Source organism: Podarcis filfolensis (assembly GCF_964270895.1).
Source record: "Podarcis filfolensis genome assembly, chromosome: 7".
NCBI lineage: Eukaryota > Metazoa > Chordata > Lepidosauria > Squamata > Lacertidae > Podarcis > Podarcis filfolensis.
Window position 1 is genome coordinate 17,097,317 of NC_139603.1, and position 25,222 is coordinate 17,122,538.

General features: G+C 42.8%; 1 protein-coding gene across 6 annotated transcripts in view; it reads right to left on the minus strand.

Annotated features, from left to right (window-relative positions):
* The window catches only part of CDH18 (cadherin 18), a 614,393-nt gene that overhangs the window by 188,826 nt on the left and 400,345 nt on the right, over positions 1-25,222 (minus strand). For 4 of the 6 annotated variants that reach the window (XM_083623830.1, XM_083623832.1, XM_083623831.1 and 1 more), the window contains 2 exons: positions 21,135-21,325; positions 13,550-14,043 (listed from right to left, as the gene is read on the minus strand). In XM_083623830.1, coding sequence (XP_083479956.1) covers positions 13,550-13,777 — 228 coding nt within the window. In that variant the 5' untranslated portion in view covers positions 13,778-14,043; positions 21,135-21,325. The remainder of the gene's footprint in view (positions 1-13,549; positions 14,044-21,134; positions 21,326-25,222) is intronic. The other 2 variants (XM_083623834.1, XM_083623835.1) reach the window with 2 other exon arrangements.

Here is a 25,222-nt window from a genome sequence, read left to right on the forward strand (position 1 = left end):
TGTTAAATGGAGTTGCCTTTGCCTTTTGTTCCCAGTGAGATAATGATGTGATAACGAGCCTCTCCAGGAGCTGTATAGCCTTCGGCTGGATGCAGACTAATGAAACTATGGGAGAGACAGACCTTTGATTTTTGCTCTGATCATAATTATGTTATTCATTTAAGAATAGAAACCTATGCTTAGATAAGTGTATGCTTTATGGAATTATTTGGATGTATCATTGATTGTTTCTGTACCTGTTTTGAAGAAGTTCTGGTTAGTAAAGCTTTGAATCACAATTATGTATCTGGACAATTTTTATTCCAAAAAGAGTGAGCTTTTATGCATCCAATTGCGTCATGCTGCACAATATATTATTAATAATAATAATAATAATAATAATAATAATAATCATCATTATTATTATTATTATTATTATTATTATTATTATTATTATTTATATCCCGCCCTCCCCAGCCGAAGCCGGGCTCAGGGCGGCTAACAACAATCAAATAATCAAACAATCAAATAAACCAACATTCTAAAAATATTTCATTATAAAAATTAATTAAAATCAAGTTGATGGCAACCATTAAGCAAAATTCTGTGCAGGTTGCCAGAGGAGGGAGTCAGGCTGCGCCCTGACCAAAGGCCTGGTGGAACAACTCTGTCTTGCAGGCCCTGCGGAAAGATGTCAGGTCCCGCAGGGCCCTAGTATCTTGTGACAGAGCGTTCCACCAGATTGGAGCCGCAGTCGAGAAGGCCCTGGCTCTAGTTGAGGCCAGCCTAACCTCTCTGAGGCCTGGGACCTTCAGGATGTTTTTATTTGCAGACCGTAGGTTTCTCTGTGGGGCATACCAGGAGAGGCGGTCCCATAGGTACGAGGGTCCTAGGCCGTATAGGGCTTTAAAGGTTAAAACCAGCACCTTAAACCTGATCCTGTACTCCACCGGGAGCCAGTGCAGCTGGTATAGTACCGGATGAATGTGGTCTCGCAGTGAAGACCCCATAATGAGTCTCGCCGCGGCATTCTGCACCCGCTGGAGTTTCTGGGTCAGTCTCAAGGGCAGCCCCACGTAGAGCGAGTTACAATAATCCAGTCTGGAGGTGACCGTCACATGGATCACAGTGGCTAGGTCAGGGTGAGAGAGATAAGGGGCTAACTGCTTAGCTTGGCGGAGATGAAAAAATGCCGCCTTTGTTATAGCTGTAATCTGCGCCTCCATACGAGAGGGAGGTATCGAAGATTACACCCAAACTCTTAACGGACGGTGCTGGCACTAACTGCACCCCCGCAAGAGATGGGAGTTGCCCCCTCAATCCCATATCGTCCCGTCCCAGCCAGAGGACCTCTGTCTTCGAAGGATTTAACTTCAACCGGCTCCCACGTAACCATCCAGCCACAGCTTCCAGACATCTGGTCAGTGTGTCTGGGGCCGAGTCAGGATGGCCATCCATCAACAGATAGAGTTGGGTGTCATCGGCATACTGATGGCAACCCAGCCCAAAACTCCGGACAAGCTGGGCGAGGGGGCGCATAAAGATGTTAAAAAGCATCGGGGAGAGAATCGCACCCTGAGGCACTCCACACACCAAGGAGTGGCACGATGACAATTCCCCCCCAAGCGCCACCCTCTGTCCCCGACCAGAGAGAAACGAGCGCAGCCATTGGAGGACTGTGCCCTGGATCCCCACGTCGGCAAGGCGGTGGTCTAGGAGTTCGTGATCGACCATGTCGAAGGCTGCTGACAGGTCTAGAAGAATCAGCAGCCCCAACCCGCCTCGATCCAGCTGCCTGCGGAGATCATCTGTTAGGGCGACCAGAGATGTCTCGGTCCCATGACCAGCGTGGAAGCCGGACTGGAATGGATCGAGAGCCGATGTTTCATTCAGAAACCTACCAAGCTGTTCAGCAACCGCTCTCTCAATCACCTTACCCAGGAATGGAAGATTCGAAACCGGGCGGTAATTGGATAGATCTAAGGGATCTAATGATGTTTTCTTTAAGAGCGGATGCACCACTGCCTCCTTCAGTTCCCCTGGGAATATCCCGGCTTGAATATTGATATCTGCAATAGTGATGGTGCACAAGCAGAGGCTAGGACAACCTGTGGTGGTCTACAACTCTTACAGTGATCCTTGCAATCAGGTCTTTAGAAGCGCAAACTCATAACATTAGCCATAATTCAACTGGATCAACACTAACATAGTTTTCACTATTTCCCCACTTCAAACAAATCCACCACACATTGGAGGAGTGCAAACAGTGAGGTGTAACAGTGTTATCCACTACGGACATCAGTATTATTGGCTTCAAGTTTTGTTGCCCATCTCGGCAGGGCTGATCTTTGAGACATCAACCAATGTAAAATGTGGTGGTGGGGACAGGGACTTGCAGGGATAAGTTAATTGGCTGCTGCAGTTTAGAGCATTTTTCATACATGACGCCAAAAGTTGAGCATCACCTGTTCTGCTTGTGTCATGTGTGAATGCTGTCAATGTGGGAGAGAATTCCAAAGGAGAAACCAATTTACACTGCAGCCCATTCTTTAAAGTAGCTTGTACACACAATGAAAAGAATCTACCTTGGCTGCAGTCGTTTGGGCAGGGGAAAAGAAACACATATTCCTGGAACACATAATTAAAGGGACCTAGGCAGGAGCAGCTGGCAGGGCAGGGCAGCGCAGGGCAGGGGGGCCAAGCCACCCTTCCAACAGGGGTGTGGCTCTTGCATACTGGAACAACACAGAGTGGGGCATGGTGGCAGTGAGAGCACTTTGGCAGAAACACCAGTTTGGCTTTGTTGGTGTGCCCATGTAGTCTTGACCTCATCAACACCCTGCCTCCACACCTGTCCAAGGAGCAGCAGCAATGTCGCTGTCCAGACCCCCACTCCTGAGCCCATGTTAAATGTCATTTCCCCCCTGCCCTGATAAAAGTCTAGAGTAAGTTACTGATCAGAGGGAAGCCTGTAGGCCAGGGACAGCAAGCCATTCTGGGGTTGATGGAGAGTTGCACTCCAAAATCAATCAATCAATCAATCAATCAATCAATCAATCTAGAGGGCACTGTGTTGGCTGTCCGTGCATGCAGTCTAAAAAGTTCCCAAGCCATTTAAGCCAGTTTAGACACACTAAGGTTAAGGCTCCTAAGCCAATTTAACACTGGTCTAAGTGCATCATGATTGAATACCTGGTTTTCTGCACACACACACACACACACACACACACACACACACACACACACAGTGGTACCTTGGTTTACGAACTTAATCCGTTCCGGAAGTCCATTCTTAAACCAAAGTGTTCTTAAACCAAGGTGTGCTTTCCCATAGCAGCAGGGGACTCGATTTACAAATGGAACACACTCAACAGGAAATGGAACACGTTCTGCTTCCAAGGCAAAGTTCACAAACCAAAACACCTACTTCTGGGTTTGCAGCGTTCTTAATCCAAGTTGTTCATAAACTAAGCTGTTCTTAAACCAAGGTACCTCTCTCTCTCTGTGTGTGTGTGTGTGTGTGTGTGTGTGTGTGTGTGTAGTTATAGATGAACACACACCTGTTTATTTGTTTAATTCAGTTACATCTTTGTGATGAGGGTAAATCAGGGTCATCCAAAAAGCTATTTATTTACTATTGTGCACTGCTATTTTTTTTATTATCGTTTCTGAATGCAACTGATGTGGTGGAAAATATCACTCACAAAACAAGGTACTTCAGGTTGACGTTTCCCTATGTGCAGAAGCACCTTAGCTGTCAAGATGCTTTTCTTCTACTACTTTGTGCATCCTACTTATCTATAGTTTATATCTTTCTCATTTATCCTTATCTGTATCTCAGTCCATAGACTGCATTATATTTTCTATCTGCCACATGCATGTCAGAGCTCAGGTCCAAATAAAACCAGTTCAACACATATATGCTGCCTGCAGCAATTTTAGTTATTAAATACTTGGCCAGTGACATGCCAAACAAAATCATAAACCCAATAAAAATGGGGTACTCACAAGATTGTGATTTTTTGTTTCAACCCAACAACAAAACCAAATTAGGAAGCGTTGACCTTATGGGCTGGCGGTCAGCTACTACAAGACGGCTATGATTTAAGCAGAAAGTATGAATCTGAAGAGTCACAAAACAAAACATATTTTTTTCTAGTTGCTGATGTTTTATATCTGCTTTTGACATTCTCGTCATTTATGCATGAACGTGCAGTAGCTTTCATCCAATGTTTCAACACTGAATTTTACCTAAAGCAAAATCTTAGTATGAATATCGAAGCTCCTGCTCAAGCCGAGTGTCCAAGGAATTTAAGGGAGGCAAAAGGCATTTAGATAAGGACAGCCAAATAACATCAATGCAGGTTTCTTGATCAAGCTGTGCTGCAGATATCACCTGACTCTCAGCAGCACTGAGGGTGTCCAGCTCGGAGTCAGGAGCTAGTGAAGAAACTGTTTATAAAAGTTGTCAGCATGGGACCCAAGTTGCCACTGAAATTCACTCAAAGTGAAATTTCAAGGTGAATGCAAAAGTTCCTGCTTGGCAGACATCTGGGGATTTTCAAAAGAAGGAGTCTAGCAACATGAATTTTCAAAGGAAGCAAAAATATTCTAGCAGTAGATATAGATATATGGATCTGATGGACAGTGATACAATAGCACATTTCCCTTCTGCAAAAATTGTCACCCCCAAATTAAAGGGATAGATAGATAGAAAGACAGACAGACAGACAGACAGACATTAACTTTTCTATATTTAAATCTGAAATTGGAGTATAACCGGAACATCGTAAGTGCATCCTCAAACAGACAAACACTCACCACACTGCCAAAAATGAATCAATTTTGCTCAAACCTGTGCAGCACAGCTTCTTGCAGAAGTTGCTATTGAGAGAAGAATGGCAAGCACTTTGCTTCCTTCTCTGCCATTTCCTCTAAAGGGAATGGAGGTTTAGCTGATACGGCCCACAGAGAAAGAATTTGAACCAGGTCAGAAGCAGGAGAAGCCAAGATAAATAGAAAGAATGATTGCAGAATGGTAAGATACCAGATGCACATGAGCAGGTGGGGATGAACAATTGCCAGCATTTCTCCAAAAACAAACAGAAAGCATCAAAAGTCGATCATGTTAAGCATGTGAATTCATGATGGAACACATGCCATTATGAGAAATAGGTTGGTCTTGAGCTCTGCCATACTAGAGAACATGTTCCAGGAACAGCAGCTGAGATGGCTTAATTACAGAGCTGGGTATTAGATGGTGGCACTGTAATCACCACCATAAACTGGGAAAGAGGCTATTTTCAGTGTGAAAATATCAGAATGCTGTGCTTTCTGCCTTCTGTCCATCATTACATGCATGATATATATAAGCCACATGCAAAACCTTCACTGAGAAGATTAAAGCATTTTGTATGGTTAAAATCAATCCTTCTTACTGTCTGGTTTAAAATGAAAATATGCTATAATACCTGCTATGCAGAAACGTTCAGATACATTTAATAGACATGACTGATATCCTCTTAAGGCCATCGAGGCTAACAAATGTTGATGAATATGTTTTTTTAAAAAACAAATCCAGATTATTTGCACTTCTTTCAGGATATATTGTCTTCACGATCCGCACCCAGTCTTAATTACATTGAAACCTTAGAGCAGTATATTACTTCACATTTTTAAGGTCACTCTAACCATGACCTGGGAGCTTCATATTGGACTAGAGCTGGGCGATATTTGGTTTTCAACATCATGATATATCACCACCTAAATATCACGATATTCTATTATATCACAATGTCTGAAATAAGGATGGAGCTATGTAGAAGCATTGATTGGTTTCACGGTTTTCCCCACATTGTGATTTTTGCATAACACACACACACACACACACACACCATGATTCACAATATATTGCCAGGTCAAAAATGATGAAATAAATATCATGATATGGACTTCAAACCAGTTTGGGATGATATAGCACCCAGCTCTAAAACACATCACGATTTGTTATATATTGCCAGGTCAAAAATTATGAAACTGATATCACGATATAGACTTCAAACTGGATTGGGACAATATATCAATATATCACATAACCCTAGTGTATGTGTGTGTTGCTGAAAAAGTAGCTGGGGTATAACTCTTGGCCTCTGCACCCCATCTGCAATCTAAATCCTCACGCATACACACCAAACTGCTATTACCACACAGGTTTTCCACTTTGGGGTTAATAGCACCTTTGTGGCTAACAGAGTCATCTGGTGCTCTCTTTAATGTATTTTCAGTGATAGGAAAATACATTTTTTGTTCTCCAAGGCCATTCAACTCCTCTCTAGTGTCCTTCACCAACCTGGTGCCCACCATAGCCGTTATAGGCCAAAACATCTGCAGAGCAGTAGGTTGGCAAAGACTGCTTTGAAATCATTGATACTATTTTGTTTTGGCTTCTGCAAAATAAACAGCAATTTGGCTGATTTTAGCTTTTGTAACTGTAACTGTGAGCTTTGTTGGATGGTTTCCTGGAATTTGATTTGTGGCTGTCCCTGGTCCCTTCCAGACAACCTGTTTACTGAACATTCCTCCTGACTTGTTTACGGGGAGGTAGCGGCTATTACATCGAGCCAAAAGTTCCATTTTCCCATCAGTTTCCTTACCGCAAAATGTTCCGTTTTGGCGAGAGGTTGAGTTTGTTGCACAAGAGCTCCATATCAGCATTAATTGTGCAATCTGTATTTGTCAGTATGGGACTGAATCCCACCTGGAAAGAATAATGGTCTAGAAGCACTCTGTTGGATTTTACGGCCAGGTTTTATTGTTTGGCTATTGATGGGGTTGGTTTTCTTGATTTATAACTTTCTTGAATTATGTGGTATGTTTTAGCATTGTCCACTTTACTATTCACATCACCTAGAGAGTATTTCGTATTAGACTACTCATAATCTAGAATATATTTATTAGTTTGTTTGTTTATTATTGGGGGTTTAGATTGAAGTTGCAGTGAGGGGCGAAAGGTTGCATCTCCTCCTCCCCACCCACCACAGTCCTACTTTTTCAGTGAAAGAAAGGCTCCTACATTACATCTAGGGTAAAGGGGTAAAGGGGACCTCGGACCATTAGATCCAGTCGTGGCCGACTCTGGGGTTGCGGTGCTCATCTCGCTTTATTGGCCGAGGGAGCCGGCATATAGCTTCCGGGTCATGTGGCCAGCATGACTAAGCCACTTCTGGCGAACCAGAGCAGTGCACAGAAACACCATTTACCTTCCCACCGGAGTGGTACCTATTTATTTACTTGCACTTTGACGTGCTTTCGAACTGCTAGGTGGGCAGGAGCAGGGACCGAGCAACGGGAGCTCACGCCGTCATGGGGATTCGAACCACCAACCTTCTGATCGGCAAGTCCTAGGCTCTGTGGTTTAACCCACAGTGCCACCCACGTCCCTTGACGTCCCTTGACATCTAGTTTGACTATATAAACAAGCTCTTTCAAAGAAAAGTTGGGTGACACTGTAATCTTTGGGTGGGGGGTGATTGCTACTGCTTCACAGAGGGGATTAGTTTTCTCTCTCCCGGTTTTGCATCTTTTTTTTTTGAGGGGTGCTCTGTCCCCATGCAAGCTACCAGAATTACTTCACTCCATTCGCTTGCATTGGATTGGGGTGAATATATTGTGGAACCTCCTTTTCTGAACAGTCATATTTTGTGTACTCTGGAAAGGAAATCTAAGGGTCAAAGGCTCACATCCAAATCAGACTCAGATCTTCCAAACTCCCCGAGTCTGAACTAAGCTTGGATGAACTCTCCCACCATGCCTAGTGGAAATCCAGTCTGATGTATGGTACATAGTCTTCAGGTAGTAATTTAGGAAACTGTGATGATGTTTTCAGATGACAATCCAGGAAGCAGAATAATCACTACTTTGATTGCTGATGTATTCTTACATCTCCTGGTATGCCCCGCGGAGGATCTTAAGGTCCACAAATGACAACACTTTGGAAGTCCCAAGTCACGAGGTGGGTTAGATTGGTCTCAACTAGGGTCAGGGTCTTTTCCGTACTGGCCCCGACTTGATGGAATGCTCTGTCACAAGAGACTAGGGCCCTGCGGGACTTGACATTTTTCCGCAGGGCCTGCAAGACAGAGCTGTTCCGCCTGGCCTTTGGTTTGGACTCTGACCCTTATTTTTCCCTCCCCTTATGGTTTTGATCTATGGGCTACTATTAAAATGAGGCTGTATTTTAAATTGTATTTTAACCCTTATTTTAAATTGGTCCCCCCCCCCCCATTATGTTTTTATTGTAATTTTACTGGTGTTAGCCACCCTGAGCCCGGCTCTGGCTGGGGAAGGCAGGGTATAAATAAAAATATTATTATCATTTCTTCTTCTTCTTCTTCTTCTTCTTCTTCTTCTTCTTCTTCTTCTTCTTCTTTTTATGTACACAAAATAATTCTGCTCTTGTGATGGAGCTGCTCCAAAGTGGGTATGACAAAAATGTAAGGAGGACTTTGAGATATGCAATACGTCAGCAGCATTGATGGAGAATGCAGCATTGAGTTTAATGACTGGTTGGAAAGGTCAATGCCATCAATGAGAAATTATAAGGAACTGCCCATAGTTCTTTGATCTATATGCCTGGCATGATTATTTCCCATAAAATTAGCAGCAAAGCTAACCTAGTAAATATATGTTGCCATCAGTTATGGAGAACAGAATGTATGGATTAACTGACTGACTGATTGGACAGGTCAATTGTCTCAAGTAGGGACGTGCAATTACAGGGGACTACCCACAGTGCACTTCTTTCTTTCACATATCTAGCATAACTATTTCTTGTAAAAATGAGCAGCACAAATTTAGCACATATATTCTTGAGTATTGGGGAACAGGCTATTTGCCCTGAACCTCCTAACATGCAAACACACACATCTATACAACAGTGAGGGGCAGCAATGCTCACCCAATCTCCCATCACCGGTGGCACTGGGGTTTGCCCAGGAAGGAGAGGAGAAAGGTGTTGATAGCAAGACTGCCATGGGGCAACTAGACTGCAACACCAGACTGGATCTGACAGTGAATTTGAATTGTGCTTACCTTGCCACAGTCGCAACCCTCCCCCCTCCTGTAAATTGCAGCAAGGCTGATGATGAAAGGCCAGTTTGGCGATGGTGCCCCACTTTCCTACTTCTCTCTCTATATTAGAGGTAAAACAAAAAAAAATTTTTTTTTCTTTCCAGTAGCACCTTAAAGACCAACTAAGTTAGTTCTTGGTATGAGCTTTCGTGTGCATGCACACTTCGTCAGATACACTGAAACAGAAGTTGCCAGATCCTTCTATATAGTGAGAAGGTGGGGAGGGGTATTACTCAGAAGGGTGGTGGGAATGGGTGGTTGGCAGATAGCTGAGATGAGCCTGTTGACGGCTCTTAACGACTGCAATAGGTCTTACAGGAAAAAGCAAGGGGTGAGAAGGTGAAAAATGGCTTTGTCATGTATAATGAGATAAGAATCCAATGTCTTTGTTCAGACCAGGTCTCTCCATGGTTTTAAGTTTGGTAATGAGTTGCAATTCAGCAGCTTCTCTTTCCAGTCTATTTCTGAAATTCCTTTGTAGTAATACAGCTACTTTGAGATCTTGTATAGAATGTCCTGGGAGATTGAAGTGTTCTCCTACTGGTTTCTCTGTCTTGTGATTCTTGATGTCCGATTTATGTCCGTTTATTCTTTGGTGTAAGGTTTGGCCTGTTTGTCCAATATAGAGAGCTGAGGGACACTGTTGGCATTTGATGGCATATACAATGTTAGACGATGAGCAATTAAATAGTCCCGAGATGGTATGTGTGATGTTGTTGGGGCCAGTAATGGTGTTGTCCGGGTGTATGTGGCAGCAAAGTTGGCATCTGGGTTTATTGCAGGCTCTGGTGCCAGTGTCCGTGTTACGTCTGGTTGTAGTATTATTGTGGGTTAGGAGTTGTTTAAGATTGGGTGGCTGTCTGTAGGCAATGAAAGGTCTTCCTCCCAGAGCTTGAGAAAGAGAACTGTCATTGTCCAGGAGAGGTTGTAGATCTCTGATGATGCGTTGTACTGTTTTGACTTGGGAGCTGTATGTGATGACTAGAGGTGTTCTGTTATTTTCTTTTTTGGGTCTGTCTTGCAGCAAGTTCTCTCTGGGTATCTGTCTGGCTCTGTTGATCTGTTGTCTAACTTCATCTGCTGGGTATTTTAGTTCTAAAAAGGTTTGCTGTAGATCTCTTAGGTGAGAGTCTCTGTCTGTAGAATTGGAACAGATACGGCTGTAACGTAGTGCCTGGCTATATACAATGGACTGTTTGGTATGTTTGGGATGGTAGCTAGAGGCATGTAGATATGTTTGTCGGTCAGTTGGTTTACGGTATAAGGTGGTGTCTATGCGTCCATCCTGTATTTTTATAGTAGTGTCCAAAAAATGTATTTCTTGCATAGATTGATTCATTGTTAGGTTGATTGTGGGGTGAAAATCATTGAATTTCTGGTGGAAGGTGTCCAGGGTCTGTTGACCATGTGTCCAGATGATAAAAATATCGTCAATGTATCGCAGGTACAAGAGAGGTTTGAGTGGGTAGGAGTTTAGGAAACGTTGTTCTAAATCTGCCATGAAGATGTTGGCATACTGTGGGGCCATGCGGGTGCCCATTGCTGTGCCGCTGATCTGAAGGAACAGGTCATCACCGAATTTGAAGTTGTTGTGGGTAAGGACAAATTGGCAGAGTTTGGTGGCAAAGTCCGCTGTGGTTTTGTCTGAAATGGTGTTCCTTATAGCTTGTAAACAAAAAATTTTTTTTTGTTTTGACTATGGCAGACCAACACGGCTACCTTTCTGTAACTGTATATTAGAGGTAGTTAGACAGGATGTCCTCCAGATGACTGAGCTCAGGAGGCCCTTGGTCTCTAAGCCATTGGGTTAAAGCAGGGGTGGGGACCTGTGGTGCCTCAATTGTTAATGACCTTCTCATCATGAGTTCTGCAACACCTGCTTCCTGCTTTGTCTGGCCTGTTCCCACCTGGCCTGAGATGGTTGCGCTTTGGCTGAATCAAAGCACAAAGGCTAATTCTGCTGCTCAGGATGCCTAGAAATCTTCAGAATAGGATTTTATTCAGGGGCTGCTGCTTGGATTAAGACTTAGCATTGAAGATGTATTATTTTTCTGTTATCTGGATTAGGTTATTATTGTTATTATTAGAATTTATGATGGATTATCAGTGGACTCTGATTTTATTGTATGTTTATTACAGTATTTTTAATTAGCAAAAAAAATATATAGTTATAAACAGTAAGCTAAGTCTTGTAAGTGAATTGTGTAAACTGTTTTGAGTATGGTATGCTATGGAAAGGCAGCATACAAATACAGTAATACCTCAGGTTAAGTACTTAATTCGTTCCGGAGGTCCGTTCTTAACCTGAAACTGTTCTTATCCTGAAGCACCACTTTAGCTAATGGGGCCTCCTGCTGCTGCCGCACCGCCGGAGCACGATTTATGTTCTCATCCTGAAGCAAAGTTCTTAACCTGAAGCACTATTTCTGGGTTAGTGGAGTCTGTAACCTGAAGCTTATGTAACCTGAAGCATATGTAACCCGAGGTACCACTGTAAATTGCTGGGATGCTGGGATTTGTAGCTCAGCAACAGTGTTGGAGCAACATGTTGGCTACCCCTGTCATACACAATCCCCTACGTTTGTTCTAAATGTTTCTAGTATAATTAACATTGGAATAAACTTAGCTGATATATTTATTATCTACTTGTACACCAGCTCTTCTCCTTCACAGTATTTTCAATAACATTACTGAGTTCTGAAAACTACCTTGTATTTCCTAATTGCTTATATTCCTGCCAAGTCCAAATAAACCACAGAACTATTATAAAACAAAATGCAGAGTTATAAGCCCCAAAGTATAAATAAATTTATATGCTAAAATCAACAGATTTGTATAAAACAGATATATGCATAAAAGTAGCTACAATGAACCCAACAATTTCCTTAACTTTATTTCTGTTCTTTATTCATAACCTTTATTAAATACTGCTCATTATTTTCTTATTATAGACTCAACCCCAGATTGTCCTCCTCTGAAATTTCAGCAAGATTCATGTGGCTGCAGCATCTGCAATAAGCATTATCTACATAATGTTGCATGCAGGGCTTTTTTTCCAGCTGGAACTCACTGGAACTCAGTTCTGGCACCTCTCAGGTGGGCACCATTGCCGTTATAAGAGAACAAGGGAGGCATTTGTGGTGAGTTCCAGCACCTCACCTTAGAAAAATAGCACTGGTTGCATTGTTAGATGTTGCCTTCCCATCAGCAGGAAGCAACAGCTTCCTAAAAGATGTCCCACAATAAATGGAGGAAGATTGCTAAGTACAATTTGGGTAGAGTGTCATAAGCAAACATACTACACAGTTCTGGATAGTCAATTCAGTTCCAGAAAGGCACAATATACTATGTATATATTCACACAATCACTCACAGATATCATGGAAGAGACATAACAGCTTTAAGGTCTACTACCTTTCACATTAGAACACAAGGATGGGGACCTGCCCATGCAACATGTTACTGAACTCCAACTTCCATCAGTTCCAGGCATCTTGGTTAATTGTTGGGTATGCTGAAAACTCTAACCCAACTATATCTGCAGGGCCACAGCTCCCCCAGCCCTGTTTTGACACATATATGAATGTATACACTGCATATTGCAAATCAAGAAGGGAGTAAAATGAAAGCTTGATGCGATCAAAGTGAAACTCTTTTCCACCCAAGAATAGCATGCAAAATGTCTAAACATCTAGCTAGGATTTTTTAAAAATATTCCTCAGTCATTCTTTCCAAAATGAGTTCATGATAGTCATGAATCAAGCCCACAGTAGATCTGGAACTGATGACCAGGCAGGAATTTTACACTCGCTTCTGATACTTTGAACTATTGTGTTCTCATAAAAAAAAAAAAGAAAATAGGTCCTGTGAGACACAAGCCTACCCAACCCTCAATAAATCTACATTGTATTCCAGTGCAATGCCTCCTTGGTCACACAATATAATCTCCAATCCCCATTTCTTTCTGAGTATAGACTGGGAGGTCATGGATACTGTAGTCAAATAAACATGTTACTCATTTCAAATAAGTATGTTTGAACTAATATATTTTTGCCACCCTCCCCCCATTTGAGAAATTGGAAACGCTCTTTCTGTGACCTATTGCAGAGGATTTCCAAGTCAACACATCCAGGAAATGTAAATTTGGGTGTACATATGGGAAGATAACTGGGAAGCTAATAATTGGTGAAACTGGTTACATACATGTGTGTGTAGAGGAGATGTAAGCTTTTTAAGAAAAATGTTATATATTTGCTAAGTATATTATGTTTTATAGGTTTCATACATGTTATGAATGCTCTTAACAAACTGGATATTAGTTTAATAAGCAGTTGTTTCTTGTTGTTCTGATAACTGTGTGCCCCAACTGTTTGAGGGCCGACAGAGTGTTAGATTGTTTGCAGCACATACAACATTTGCAAAAAGAAAAGATGCTTGTTACCTTTCCAACATACTGAGGATCTGGTCCAAAGTGCTCTTCTAAAACAAAGAACTGGTTCCAAACCCATCCACGTTTGGGACGATGGTGAACTTCCGTTTCCCCCTCTATATGTTTGGTTTGGTTTCTGGTCACCTTGATGGAGCCATGATGTGCAGTTCCACAACACCTCTGCACAAAACAGAGACAAACTAGGACTGGGCAGATACAAGATGTGCTCGTAATTCTCATTGTAGGATCGCTTTCCAGTTCAAGGTGTTTTCTTCCCCTTTCACCTCTTTTGCCTTCCCGCTATAATCCGTTAGTAGGCTCCCATGGAAGAAGGAAATAACTGATTTAACAAAACAGTCCAGAAAGTTTCTTTTAGCCTGTCCATGGTTCAGCTCCTCATTGGTCAGAGACTGGGTTCATTTACATCATGAAAAGCAAAGTGAGGAAGAGGCTGGGGTTTATTCTGTGATCTTCACAATTGACTGTTGGAGCCACACATTTTATACCTATTGGAAAGAAAAGGAGAAAGAGAGAGAGGGGAGAAAAAACACTTTATCACATCACTAAGAACAGTAATTTCAGATTTTTGACCTGCAGTAATGATGTACTTATTACCGCATTAACAGGTTCTGCCAAGAGAATGCCCTGCAGCATCCAACATTCTTTTTAACCTTTTATAGAAACTGTGTGTGTTTATGCATCTTAAAATTAGTGTAGTGTTTCAATAGGTGCAGATGGCAAGAGCGGACTAGCACAATATCTTGCAAGTGTGCGAAGCTTTGATACAGGAAATTTATTTTATGTTTTATTTATGAAAATTTATAACCCATCCAGAGCCCTGCAGCTCGGGCCAGCTAATACAATTTCCTTATCTCGTGCATTCTTCACGAACCTTGTCAAGTAGGCTGCTTTCTAATCACGCTCCCATGAGTGCAGTTCATGCCATTCCATCTCAAGAGAGATTAGTAGTGCTAGGGAAAGTGCAGAGACACTCAGAACAAATACCCTGGGATGTATCACACTTTCCACATTAGCACAATATGGCTGAGGTCTATAAAATCATGCCCGGCGAATCGCAAGCACTTGTGAACACCTTGTTATTTGAGTGATCTTGTCTTGCTGGGCCTGTGAATTGATTTGCAGCTCACTTGGTGCAGATTAGACCCTTCGCCCTTGCCACCAGGATATGACTCCTTGGCCATCCCATCGTCCTATGTCACAAAAAATATAGTTCTGCTAGTTCCTGCTGACAAATCATACTTGTTAGGGCACATGGGGGGAGAGAGAGAGAGACTCAGATCCTGGGACACAAATTTCCTGCACTGGAATGTTTTGAGTATTAATACACAGAGAATGCATGCAGAGCACTGTTTCTTTTTCATGAAGCATTTTTTTGGGGAAAGGGCAGGCTTTCTGGGTTGGAGTTGGTCTTAGCAGCGGATCCGGCCCAATCGCCTTCTAAATCCGGCCCACGGACAGTCCGGGAATCAGCCTGTTTTTACATGATTAGAATGTGCCCTTTTATTTTAAAGGCATCTCTGGGTTATTTGTGTGGCATAGGAATTCATTCATTTTTCCCCTTCAAAATATAGTCCGGCCCCCCACAAGGTCTGAGGGACAGTGGACCAGCCCCCTGCTGAAAAAGTTTGCAGACGCTTGTGTAAGACTATGCTACTGCTCCCTACTCCAATACAACAGGAAAATGATTATTACATGCACACACATAGACAAACATACACAGCACCTGGTTGGGAAAAGAGAAGTCGTACACACACACACACACACACACACACACACACACACACACGTATATATGTATGTATTGGAAAGGAAAAGAAAAAAACAACCACTGTGTGGAAGGCATTTTGTAATTCTGAGAACTGTATTTACTAGAACGTCAACCACAATAATGTCATGGATCTGTACTAATCAAAAGCTCCTGTAAGAAATCAGGGAGGGTGAGGGATTGGCAACTGTGTTGAAAACAACTCAATGGTGATAAGGGGAGGTGGTAGCTTTTTTGGGGGGGTATGACATCCCCACCTTTCAGACCCCAAACACACTGTATGTCCCCCCCTCTCTCTGATGCCAGGTTGCTGAGTACTTCTAGGAAACAGACATTTCTGAGAGAAAATTATGGAAGTGTGTTGTTTTTGTGTGTGTGTGCTTGGCAGGAGAAGAAAGATGCCAATATTCTGGAGAGAGAGACGAGAGTTGGGAAAGAAAGAGCATAATACTCTTGTCTTCCTGCAAACACACACACACAGAGATGCCTTAAAATCTAGCAAAAGCAACTGCTGCAGGAAACAGGTTGTCATGCGCAGGCCTCCTACACCCATGGGTGCCATTATCTTATGGTAATCACACCTCTGCCCTTCGTAGTGAATTGTTTAACAATCTAATGTGACAAAAGAAGGGGAATGGTATAATATACTCAATACCCACTGGAACGAAGTTTGAAGAAACTCATCTTTCCAGGGTACTCCTGGTCAGGTTCATGAAAACGAGTAAGACAAGTCACAGGAATATGCAGGCCTCAAAGTGCCCCAGTTCCAGCATGGCTTATGAATTTTTCTCTCTTGTTCTGTACACATGCTTCAAAATGAAGATTCCCACTGGAACATGAGGCGCTTTTGCAGTGTTTGTACCGCATCCAAGTACAGTTCCATCAGGCAGCAACAGGGCAGAGAGCAAACACCAGCTCAGTCCTTTTCTGCCTACTGCTAATTAAGGAGCAAAACACCCCCAGAGATGCACAGATTTTTCCAATACAAAACAAGTTACAACATAATTTTGGCGCAAGAGCTTCCGCCAAAAGGAAAGAGGAAAAAATAATTATCTGGATCTACATCTGTATATATTTGCTTGTGCCACTTCACACACAACAACCATCCCTCTGACAACTGCCCTACAAAAAAAGGTATTTTTTCCACATAATTAGTCTTATAGGATTGTTCCTGCTAAGACTTGACCACGACTTCACAAGTCTGTGGCTCACTGCTGTATTGGGTGGGAGGGAGGCTTAAACTAAAGATGAAGCTAGCAATATTGATTGCATGTGATCTGCTTTCCAGGGAACACAAAATACTGTATTAACCTAGATCACTTAATCATTTGAAACCAGTATTACATCTGAGATGAGAAGAGCAAGGGCTCAGTCACATCTCCCTATCCTTTTTCCAATAAATAGTCAACATATTATTATCAATAATAAAACCAGCAGCACTCAAAGGTTACGAATGGGAGTTATTTCAATCACTGCATGGGTGAGAAGATCTTAAATAATTCAGCTGTTCTACTTTCCTTTTCCTTTTGCACAACCAACACAAAATTACTTCTCCCTAAGCCAAGAACAAATAGAATATGTACACTTGATATTAACTTCTACAAAACGCCATGGAAGAGACACCATTCAGTTCCAGTTCTCTTGGACAAACAAGGCTTAATAGATAATCTACATCTTCTTCTTTCATGTGCCGGATCACAAATTACACAGAGGCAACATCAGAGCTAGTAACATGGAGACAGGAAAGCAGTTCAGTAGACCCTGGCAAGTTTTCCAGAGGAAACAGACCAAAGTCAGTAGTGATGTGTTAGCAACTCTTCGTGTCATGTGATTTTGCTGGGCTGAAAAGTTGCAGTATGCCCTCTGACCGTCTAGATCAGTGGTTCTCAACCTGTGGGTCCCCAGATATTATTGGACTACAACTCCCATCATCCCTGAGCTCTGGCCTTGCTAGCAAGGGGTGATGGGAGTTGTGGTTCAACAACATCTGGGGATCCACAAGTTAAGAAAGGCTGATCTAGATGGTGCTGCTGCTGCAGAGGAGCAAGGATCTAAACTCTACTACCAACAAACTGCTCTGGTGATGCAAGAAGTGCACCTGGGCCTCACTGTCACAGTCCCCAGTCTAAGGTCTGCAGCACCAGCCATGGCTTCCCTGATAACAAGTATGGTTATATGATGCATGAGTTTCCAATCACATGTTTTTCCCACTCACACTTGATATCATTAGGCATGAAACCTAACCATGTTGTGCAGCAAGAAGACAGAAAATAATAATTATTGTACAGCTCTATTACAATCGATAGAAATGTATACAGAAATTCACATAGACAGTAGACCTATACGAAGTGTCCTAGGACAACTCGTACTCCAGTTACTCCACATGCCTTTGGACCTAAGTCCTTTTCAGACAACCAACACAGTTTGACTGAATGTTTGAGGGATCCTGATAACATTGACAAGCTGAGCAACATACTTTGTATGCACATTACGTCTGATATCACAGTCTAGTGAATGTGCTGAAATATGTGGTGGGATCCACCTGCCACCACAATCCGGAGTCCTCCCAGTGCACATTTATTGCCAGACACCTCATACAAGCAGGTACACCTACAGAACATATGTCAGAGAGAAACACACTACGAGCAAAACGTTAGGGCCCCAAGGACTTGGACTGATATCACTTACCAGTTATCCCACTCAGCACTGCCTTCTACGTTGTCCCAGCCTGAAGACACTACTCTCCCATCATTGTCAGTCTGTGAGGATGACCCCCCTGTACTTCTCTTGCTCCACACCTAGACAAGACCATGCAACTGCAGAATCAGTTTTGGACCTTTTAAATCAGGTTTGGGGAACTTTGGGCCCTCCATAAATTGCTGAACTACAACTCCCATCATCCCTGGCCATTGGCCATGGTTGCTGAGGCTAATGGGAGTTGTAATTCAGCGACAGCTAGAGGTGCAGTAGTTCCCCATCCCTGCTTTTAAGTTCTCTCAAAGTGGTGGAGTCACTGGAAGGGAATGCCCTGCCATGCTTCTTAACCCTTCTGAAAACTGATGACTTTGTCTTTTCACACATCAGCCAGCAGGAATCACTGGGAGCTATCCATGGTTCTGATGTGCCTTGCCTTGTGCTGAGCCACACTTAGACTTGTAATTGCCACCTTGTGATATGCCTGCATCATCTGCAGGTGCCAAATAGAAAGGTACAAAGACATGTTACAGTATTTGGGGAAACTACTACCAGAAGAGGCTCCTGGGAATGTAGAAGCACAAGATGGGTGGATAAGTAACCCTTTCCTCACTCATATTTCCCCCTCTCCAAATCACCCCTTTGCAGTAGCTTTGCACCCACAAAGTTTCAGATTTGTTTCTCTCATCCACCTTTCCATCCATGAACAGATTCAAATGAATAAGCTCAATTATCACTATGTGGTGCATTCAAAGACCATTATACCAGTAAAGCTTTTGTCTGATTGCTTTGTGTTATGGACAGATCACATTTTTATAGCAGTTTGAGGATACTCTCTTCCCCTCCCTCCTTTGTGTTTACTTCAATGTGTGCTAAAATTGGTCTGGTTGCAAAATGGAGCAATTTGGCAGCTGCGTTACCACTATACAGGTGTAATACGTGAATAGGTGAACAGACAGGTGAATAAACACAATCTTAGAAGTATTGTACAATGAAACAATTGCTATAATACGCATGCTTGGCTGATAGTTCAAGAGCTGGCTGATCTGCTTCTTTCTGCTATTTTAGGCTGAGTATTGAGGTTCCTGCCTGAGAGACAGAGGGATTTTATGCACCTACCAATATTATAGTGGCATGGTCACTGGGGTTTTTCCAGATTTTGGGGGCATGCATATATACAATGTCATTGGTATTCAGCTAGTATTGCAGAATAGTGCACTCAAAAAGTTGTTTTCCTCTTCTGTTGCAAAAAAAAACAAAAAACTGACTTTGATTTGCAAGCTCAGTTCGGAAGATATGTGGCTGATAGAGATTGTGGCATTGAGTCAAAGTACTGCCATGAGCTGCAGACAAAAGTTTATGACAATAACCAAGTTTGCCCTAGTTCAGGCAAACACATAGCTCCTCCTCTAATCTCCTACATTCCCACAAGATTAGAATTCCATAATGCTAGGCATTAACCCCCTGCCCTCCCCCCCCGAAAAAAAGCTGAGAAAGGGGTATACCTGTTTGCGAACTCTCAATTCCAACATATATTAATGGGTAGAGGAACACAAAGGAATATAAAAGGAGTGTGACTAAAGTCAGTGGACTTATCTCTTAGGGCACAACCAGTCATTAGAATGGAAAGAAAAAAAACCCTGTAGTCACTCTAATAACAGTGACATGTGACCAAAGATTCAGACAACCAGCTGCAATTTGACTCTTAAAAACATTGGCAGAAACAACAACTATACAACTGCAAATCTTAAGTGCAGGAAAACACGGTACAGTGGTACCTCTGGTTACGTACTTAATTCGTTCCGGAGGTCCGTTCTTAACCTGAAACCATTCTTAACCTGGGGTACCACTTTAGCTAATGGGGCCTCCTGCTGCTGCCGGCGCGTGATTTCTGTTCTCATCCTGAGGTAAAGTTCTTAACCCAAGGTACTATTTCCGGGTTATCGGAGTCTGTAACCCAAAGTGTTTGTAACCCAAGGTACCACTGTATGAGTGTGTGCATGTAAGAGAGGGCATAAGGGGAAAGCAAACACAATGTATACAAAGAAAGGTTATTCTTGCACTAAAAGATAACATAGAAACAAAAGCAAATACAGTTACAGTCACAATTTTAAGGCAGCATTCTTCGTTGGCGGCAGATACCATCTATAGTAATTTATGAATAATAATAATAATAATAATAATAATAATAATAATAATAATTTATACCCCGCCCATCTGGCTGGGCTTCCCCAGCCACTCTGGGCGGCCTCCCAAAAAATATTAAAATACTGTAATACATCAAACATTAAAAGCTTCCCTAAACAGGGCTGCCTTCAGAAGTTTTCTAAAAGTCTGGTAGTTGTTCTCTTTGACATCTGGTGGGAGGGTGTTCCACAGGGAGGGCGCCACTACCGAGAAGGCCCTCTGCCTGGTTCTCTGTAACTTGGCTTCTCGCAGTGAGGGAACCGCCAGAAGGCCCTTGGCACTGGACCTCAGTGTCCGGGTAGAAGGATGGGGGTGGAGTCGCTCCTTCAGATATACTGGACCAAGGCCATTTAGGGCTTTAAGGGTCAGCACCAACACTTTGAATTGTGCTCGGAAATGCACTGGGAGCCAATGTAGGTCTTTCAAGACCGGTATTATAGTGTCTCGGCGGCTGCTCCCAGTCACCAGTCTAGCTGCCACATTCTGGATTAGTTGTAGTTTCCGGGTCACCTTCAAAGGTAGCCCCACGTAGAGTGCATTGCATTTGCATTTTGGCAGGTTTGTGTGTTTGCCTTGCTCATCTCAAAAGGAAGATGCTACAGGACTTTCAGTTCCCACATCTGCATGCTTCGCATTGGCATGAGGACATACATCCCATTGCTCCCTCAGATCCTTTATACTGCAGTATGTAATTAGCCAGTTGCCCATTGGAGGAGAGCAGCAACATTTTTCTGCCTACGCTATACTGCTGATCTGATGGGGATGGAGATATCTAATTGTTCTTTTGCCACATCCTGTGGGTGCACAACAGCATGAGCTCAGTAAGCAGCCAACACTCTCTGACCTCCCCAAAACTTTGTGCAAGCAAATCAGGATGAAAGCTAAACAAACAGGTCATCTGGAAGTGACCCACATCTGCATTGTACTCACCGTGTTTGGGTGTCAGCATGAAGAACAAGCTTACACTGAATACCGTTGCTTCACTCCACATGTAACCAACATTCCATTAGACAAATCCAAGCCCAAACGTTCCTTCTCAACTCCACGTTTTGATCTTTCAGTGGTTGCTTCTTTTCCTTGTTCACTAAGATACTTCTTGTGAATGGGCATCTGTGACCCTGCTAAGAAGAAGAAATAAATATTATATAGGCAACTGTCTCTTTGAGGAAGGTCTTGAGAATCCATTTATGATCTTTCTTTCCCCTTTTTATGGAACAGTCTACACATAGGATTTCTGTTGTTCCTTGATAATTATTTCTTGAATGAGGTCTCTCTGTGTTTATGCTGCTTGATCAATTTTATTGCATGTATTCTGCCTCTGAAGGAGCACAGCAGTTCAAACTGCTTAAGATTTCTAATTCTACCATTGATAATACCTGTGGTTTTTGGAGTTGTGTGTGCATGTGTGCATGATGGGGTCTCCCCCCCCCCTTTGCAACAAAGAACATATGCTACTACTGAGCCAACTTTTCTTTTTTATCTCCAGGGAACCCTTGCAAAATGAGTTCCATATCTCTTGTGTTGCTGCAGGTTGGAATTAAAATAAATAATTAAATAAGTTGATGGAGGGGTACCGGAAGGGAGGGATAAAGTTCTTCTTGTGCTGCTGAAACTCATTAGAGTATACTGGTTCCGGCTTAGCGAAGCAGTGAGACTCTAATGGATTCCCAGGGACCCAACTCTAGCATCGTGATGCAAACTAAATGAAGCTTTGCAACCAGGAAAGCACAAAGGCCAAGATGAACTGTAAATCAGCTGGGGTTTCAGAGGGCTTCGGAGCTCACCTGTCTGGTCAGACGGCAGCAAGACACTTCCAGGGTCCACACGACATAACAGTCATACAGTGTCAACTGGCTGGTTTGCCTCACTTTCTGCAGCCACATTCCCCATACTCTCCAAGACTTCTCCAATGAAAATAGGGGTGTCCTATTCTATTATTATTATTATTATTATTATTATTATTATTATTATTATTATTTTACCCCAGCCACTCTGGGAAGCTTCCAACAAATATAAAAACAGAATAAAACATCAAACATTTTAAAACTTCCCTATGCAAGGCTGCCTTCAGATGTCTTCTAAAGGTTGTATAGTTACTTATCTCCTTGGCTCGGGGGGCAACATTTTCCCAATGAAAATAGGGATTTCCTAAGGAAAAGCAGGACATTCTGGGATCAAATTAGAAACCGGGATGGCTTCTGTAAATATGGGACTGTCCCTGGAAAATGGGGACACTTGGAGGGTCTGCATTCACACTCTTGAAGCCAGGAGTGCGTTGTCCAAACCTAACATTTGAAATCAGGATTCTGTCATTATCAAAGATGCCATAAACTAGACTAAAGAATGCTATCAGCTACAAATGAAGCAAATTGATGCCTCATTGAAAAACCAAAACAACAAACAAGATGCACCCATATTTCATTAAGTGCTTATGTATTCATATTGCTCTGTGCAACCCATTCATTTGCCCAGATACCTTACAATAAGGTTACCAGTTTGTTTGTTTTTTCAATGAATCCGGGGACACAATAAATAAATAAATAAATAAATAAATAAATAAATAAATAAATAAATAAATAAATACATACATACATACATACATACATACTACACGTTCGGAACATTGATGCTGCAGCGATGGCGGTGGCAGAGGGGTGACCGCCGCCTCCTTGACCTCCACCGCCATGTTTACCCTTCCTCTGAGGCTTCTATCTCCTTTCTCCATGAGCCTGGGCAGCCCCTGAGTTATTCTTCAGTGGTGGTGGGGAAGTGCTGTGTGCTGGGTCAGGCATGGAAGGCGAAGGAGGAGGGCTGAGAGCAGCGGCAGTGAGGCTTGGGCAGCACAATGCCTCCCTTGCCATTGGAGCAGTCCCAATCCCAGTCCTACTTGCGTGCAAGCAGGAGGGGGCAGGGGTCCCTCAGCTGGGAAGTGAGACTTCACACTGAGTTTTGGAGCAGCCCCATCCCAACTCCTACTTGCATGCAAGCAGGAGGGGGCAGGGATCTCTCAGGCAGTGCAATGCCTCCCTTCCCATCAGAGCAGCCCCAATCCCATTCCTACTTGCGTGCTAGCAGAAGGGGGCTGGGATTCCTCAGCTGGGAAGGGAGGCTTCCTGTTTCCCAACTGGGAGATCCCTGCCCCCTCCTGCTTGCACACAAGTGCTGATAGGCAGTGTGAAGCTGAGAGATCCCCGCCCCACTCCTGCTTGTATGCAATTAGGAGTTGGGGGGCTGCATGAAGCCTCCCTTCACAGCTTAGTTGGGAAGGTGGAGGCAGCCCGGAAGCTGCATCTTAGAGCCCCTGTACCACCATCATATGGGGACTTCCGAGCAGCTCCTGAAGCCAGCCAGAGCCAACTGCTCCGGGCTGCTGAGACTGCCGCTGCTGCGTTTCCTGGGGACATTAGATGAAATCCGGGGACATTCCAGGCATTGAATTTGTCCAGGGACTTATTCGCAAATCTGGGGACTGTCCCCAGGAAACAGGGAAGTCTGGTAACCCTTCCTTACAAGACAGAACACAGGGTTGGACTTGTATGTTATATGTTATTGAAAAGCAACTTCTTGACAGTGGAACATGTACTCACTAGGTGGTTTGGGGCTGTTGCATTGTCAGTTTCCCCCCACCCCTCCTCAGTGCACCAGTGGAATGTGCAGCTGTGACATAAGCTACATTTAGAGCTGGGGAGGTAAATTTTTCAGAAGGCAGGAAGAATGTGAAATGATGGGAAAGGATTAATAGTTATATTTAAAATCCAATCCTGGAAAACAATAATGGTGTCTAAGTTCTAAAGAAAGCAGGAGACAAAGTTATTCATGACTATTGGAAGTCTTGTAGGATATACTGTAATTTTTGCTCTATAAGACTCACTTTTTCCCTCCTAAAAAGTAAGGAGAAATGTGTGTGCGTCTTATGGAGCGAATGCAGGCTGTGCAGCTATCCCAGAAGCCACAACGGCAAGACGGATTGCTGTTTTCACTGTGTAGCGATCCCTCTTGCTGTTCTGGCTTCTGAGATTCAGAATATTTTTTTTCTTGTTTTCCTCCTCCAAAAACTAGGTGTGTCTTGTGGTCTGGTGCGTCTTATAGAGCGAAAAATACAGTAACAGGATCTCTGGATTTTTATTTTTCTTTTATTGAGGTGGGGAGGGTCTTACAATATACTATTTTTAATATACTATTACCCACCCATAGCAGTTGAGACCAGGTACATTACAAAAGCAAACAAACCATCAGACTAGAATGAAGAAATTTATAAATGTTGGCAAGACGTTTAGGGAGGGGATCAACTACTGAAACAGTTTTGGAAAGTGGAAATGGAGCAATGTAAAGCAAGGACACAGAAATTGGGCAAGAATGAATCAATTCACTAAAGCAGAACTGGGAAAGGGAAAGAGAACAAGTGCATATACTGTGCAATTGTATGGAAATATATATATATATATATATATATATATATATATATATATATATATGCAGAGCTGTATCTATCACAGCTGGATTTGCTCCCAGCTGTTAACAGGAAGAAACAGAGGCTGAGAGAACAAAAAACCTGGAAGAGAACATTTCACAGGCACTGTGATGTATTGAGGGAGTCTACGGTGATGGCACCTCTGATAGTGTTTGGATGTGAGCTGTCATAACATGAAGGACAAGGCAGGATTTATTTATTAATTTACTAAAACATTTCCATGCTGCCTCTTCCCCTTTTTAGAAGTTAAAAGTAAACCAGCAATAGCTCAGGATGGGAGTAGGGTGGGGTAGAGATATTATGAAGGAGGATTTGAATCCAATAGGCAGGAAAGGGATGCCAGAGGGATGGGTATAAGAGGAGGAAATAAAGTTGAAGGCTGTCTAGGGAGGGTACTCCACAGAGTGGGTACCACTGTCCCAAAGCTATGCTCCCTGACTTTGCAGATGGAATTAAAATAGATAATTAAATAAGTTGATTAAAATAAATAAATAAATAAATAAATAAGAAAGAAAGAAAGAAAGAAAGAAAGAAAGAAAGAAAGAAA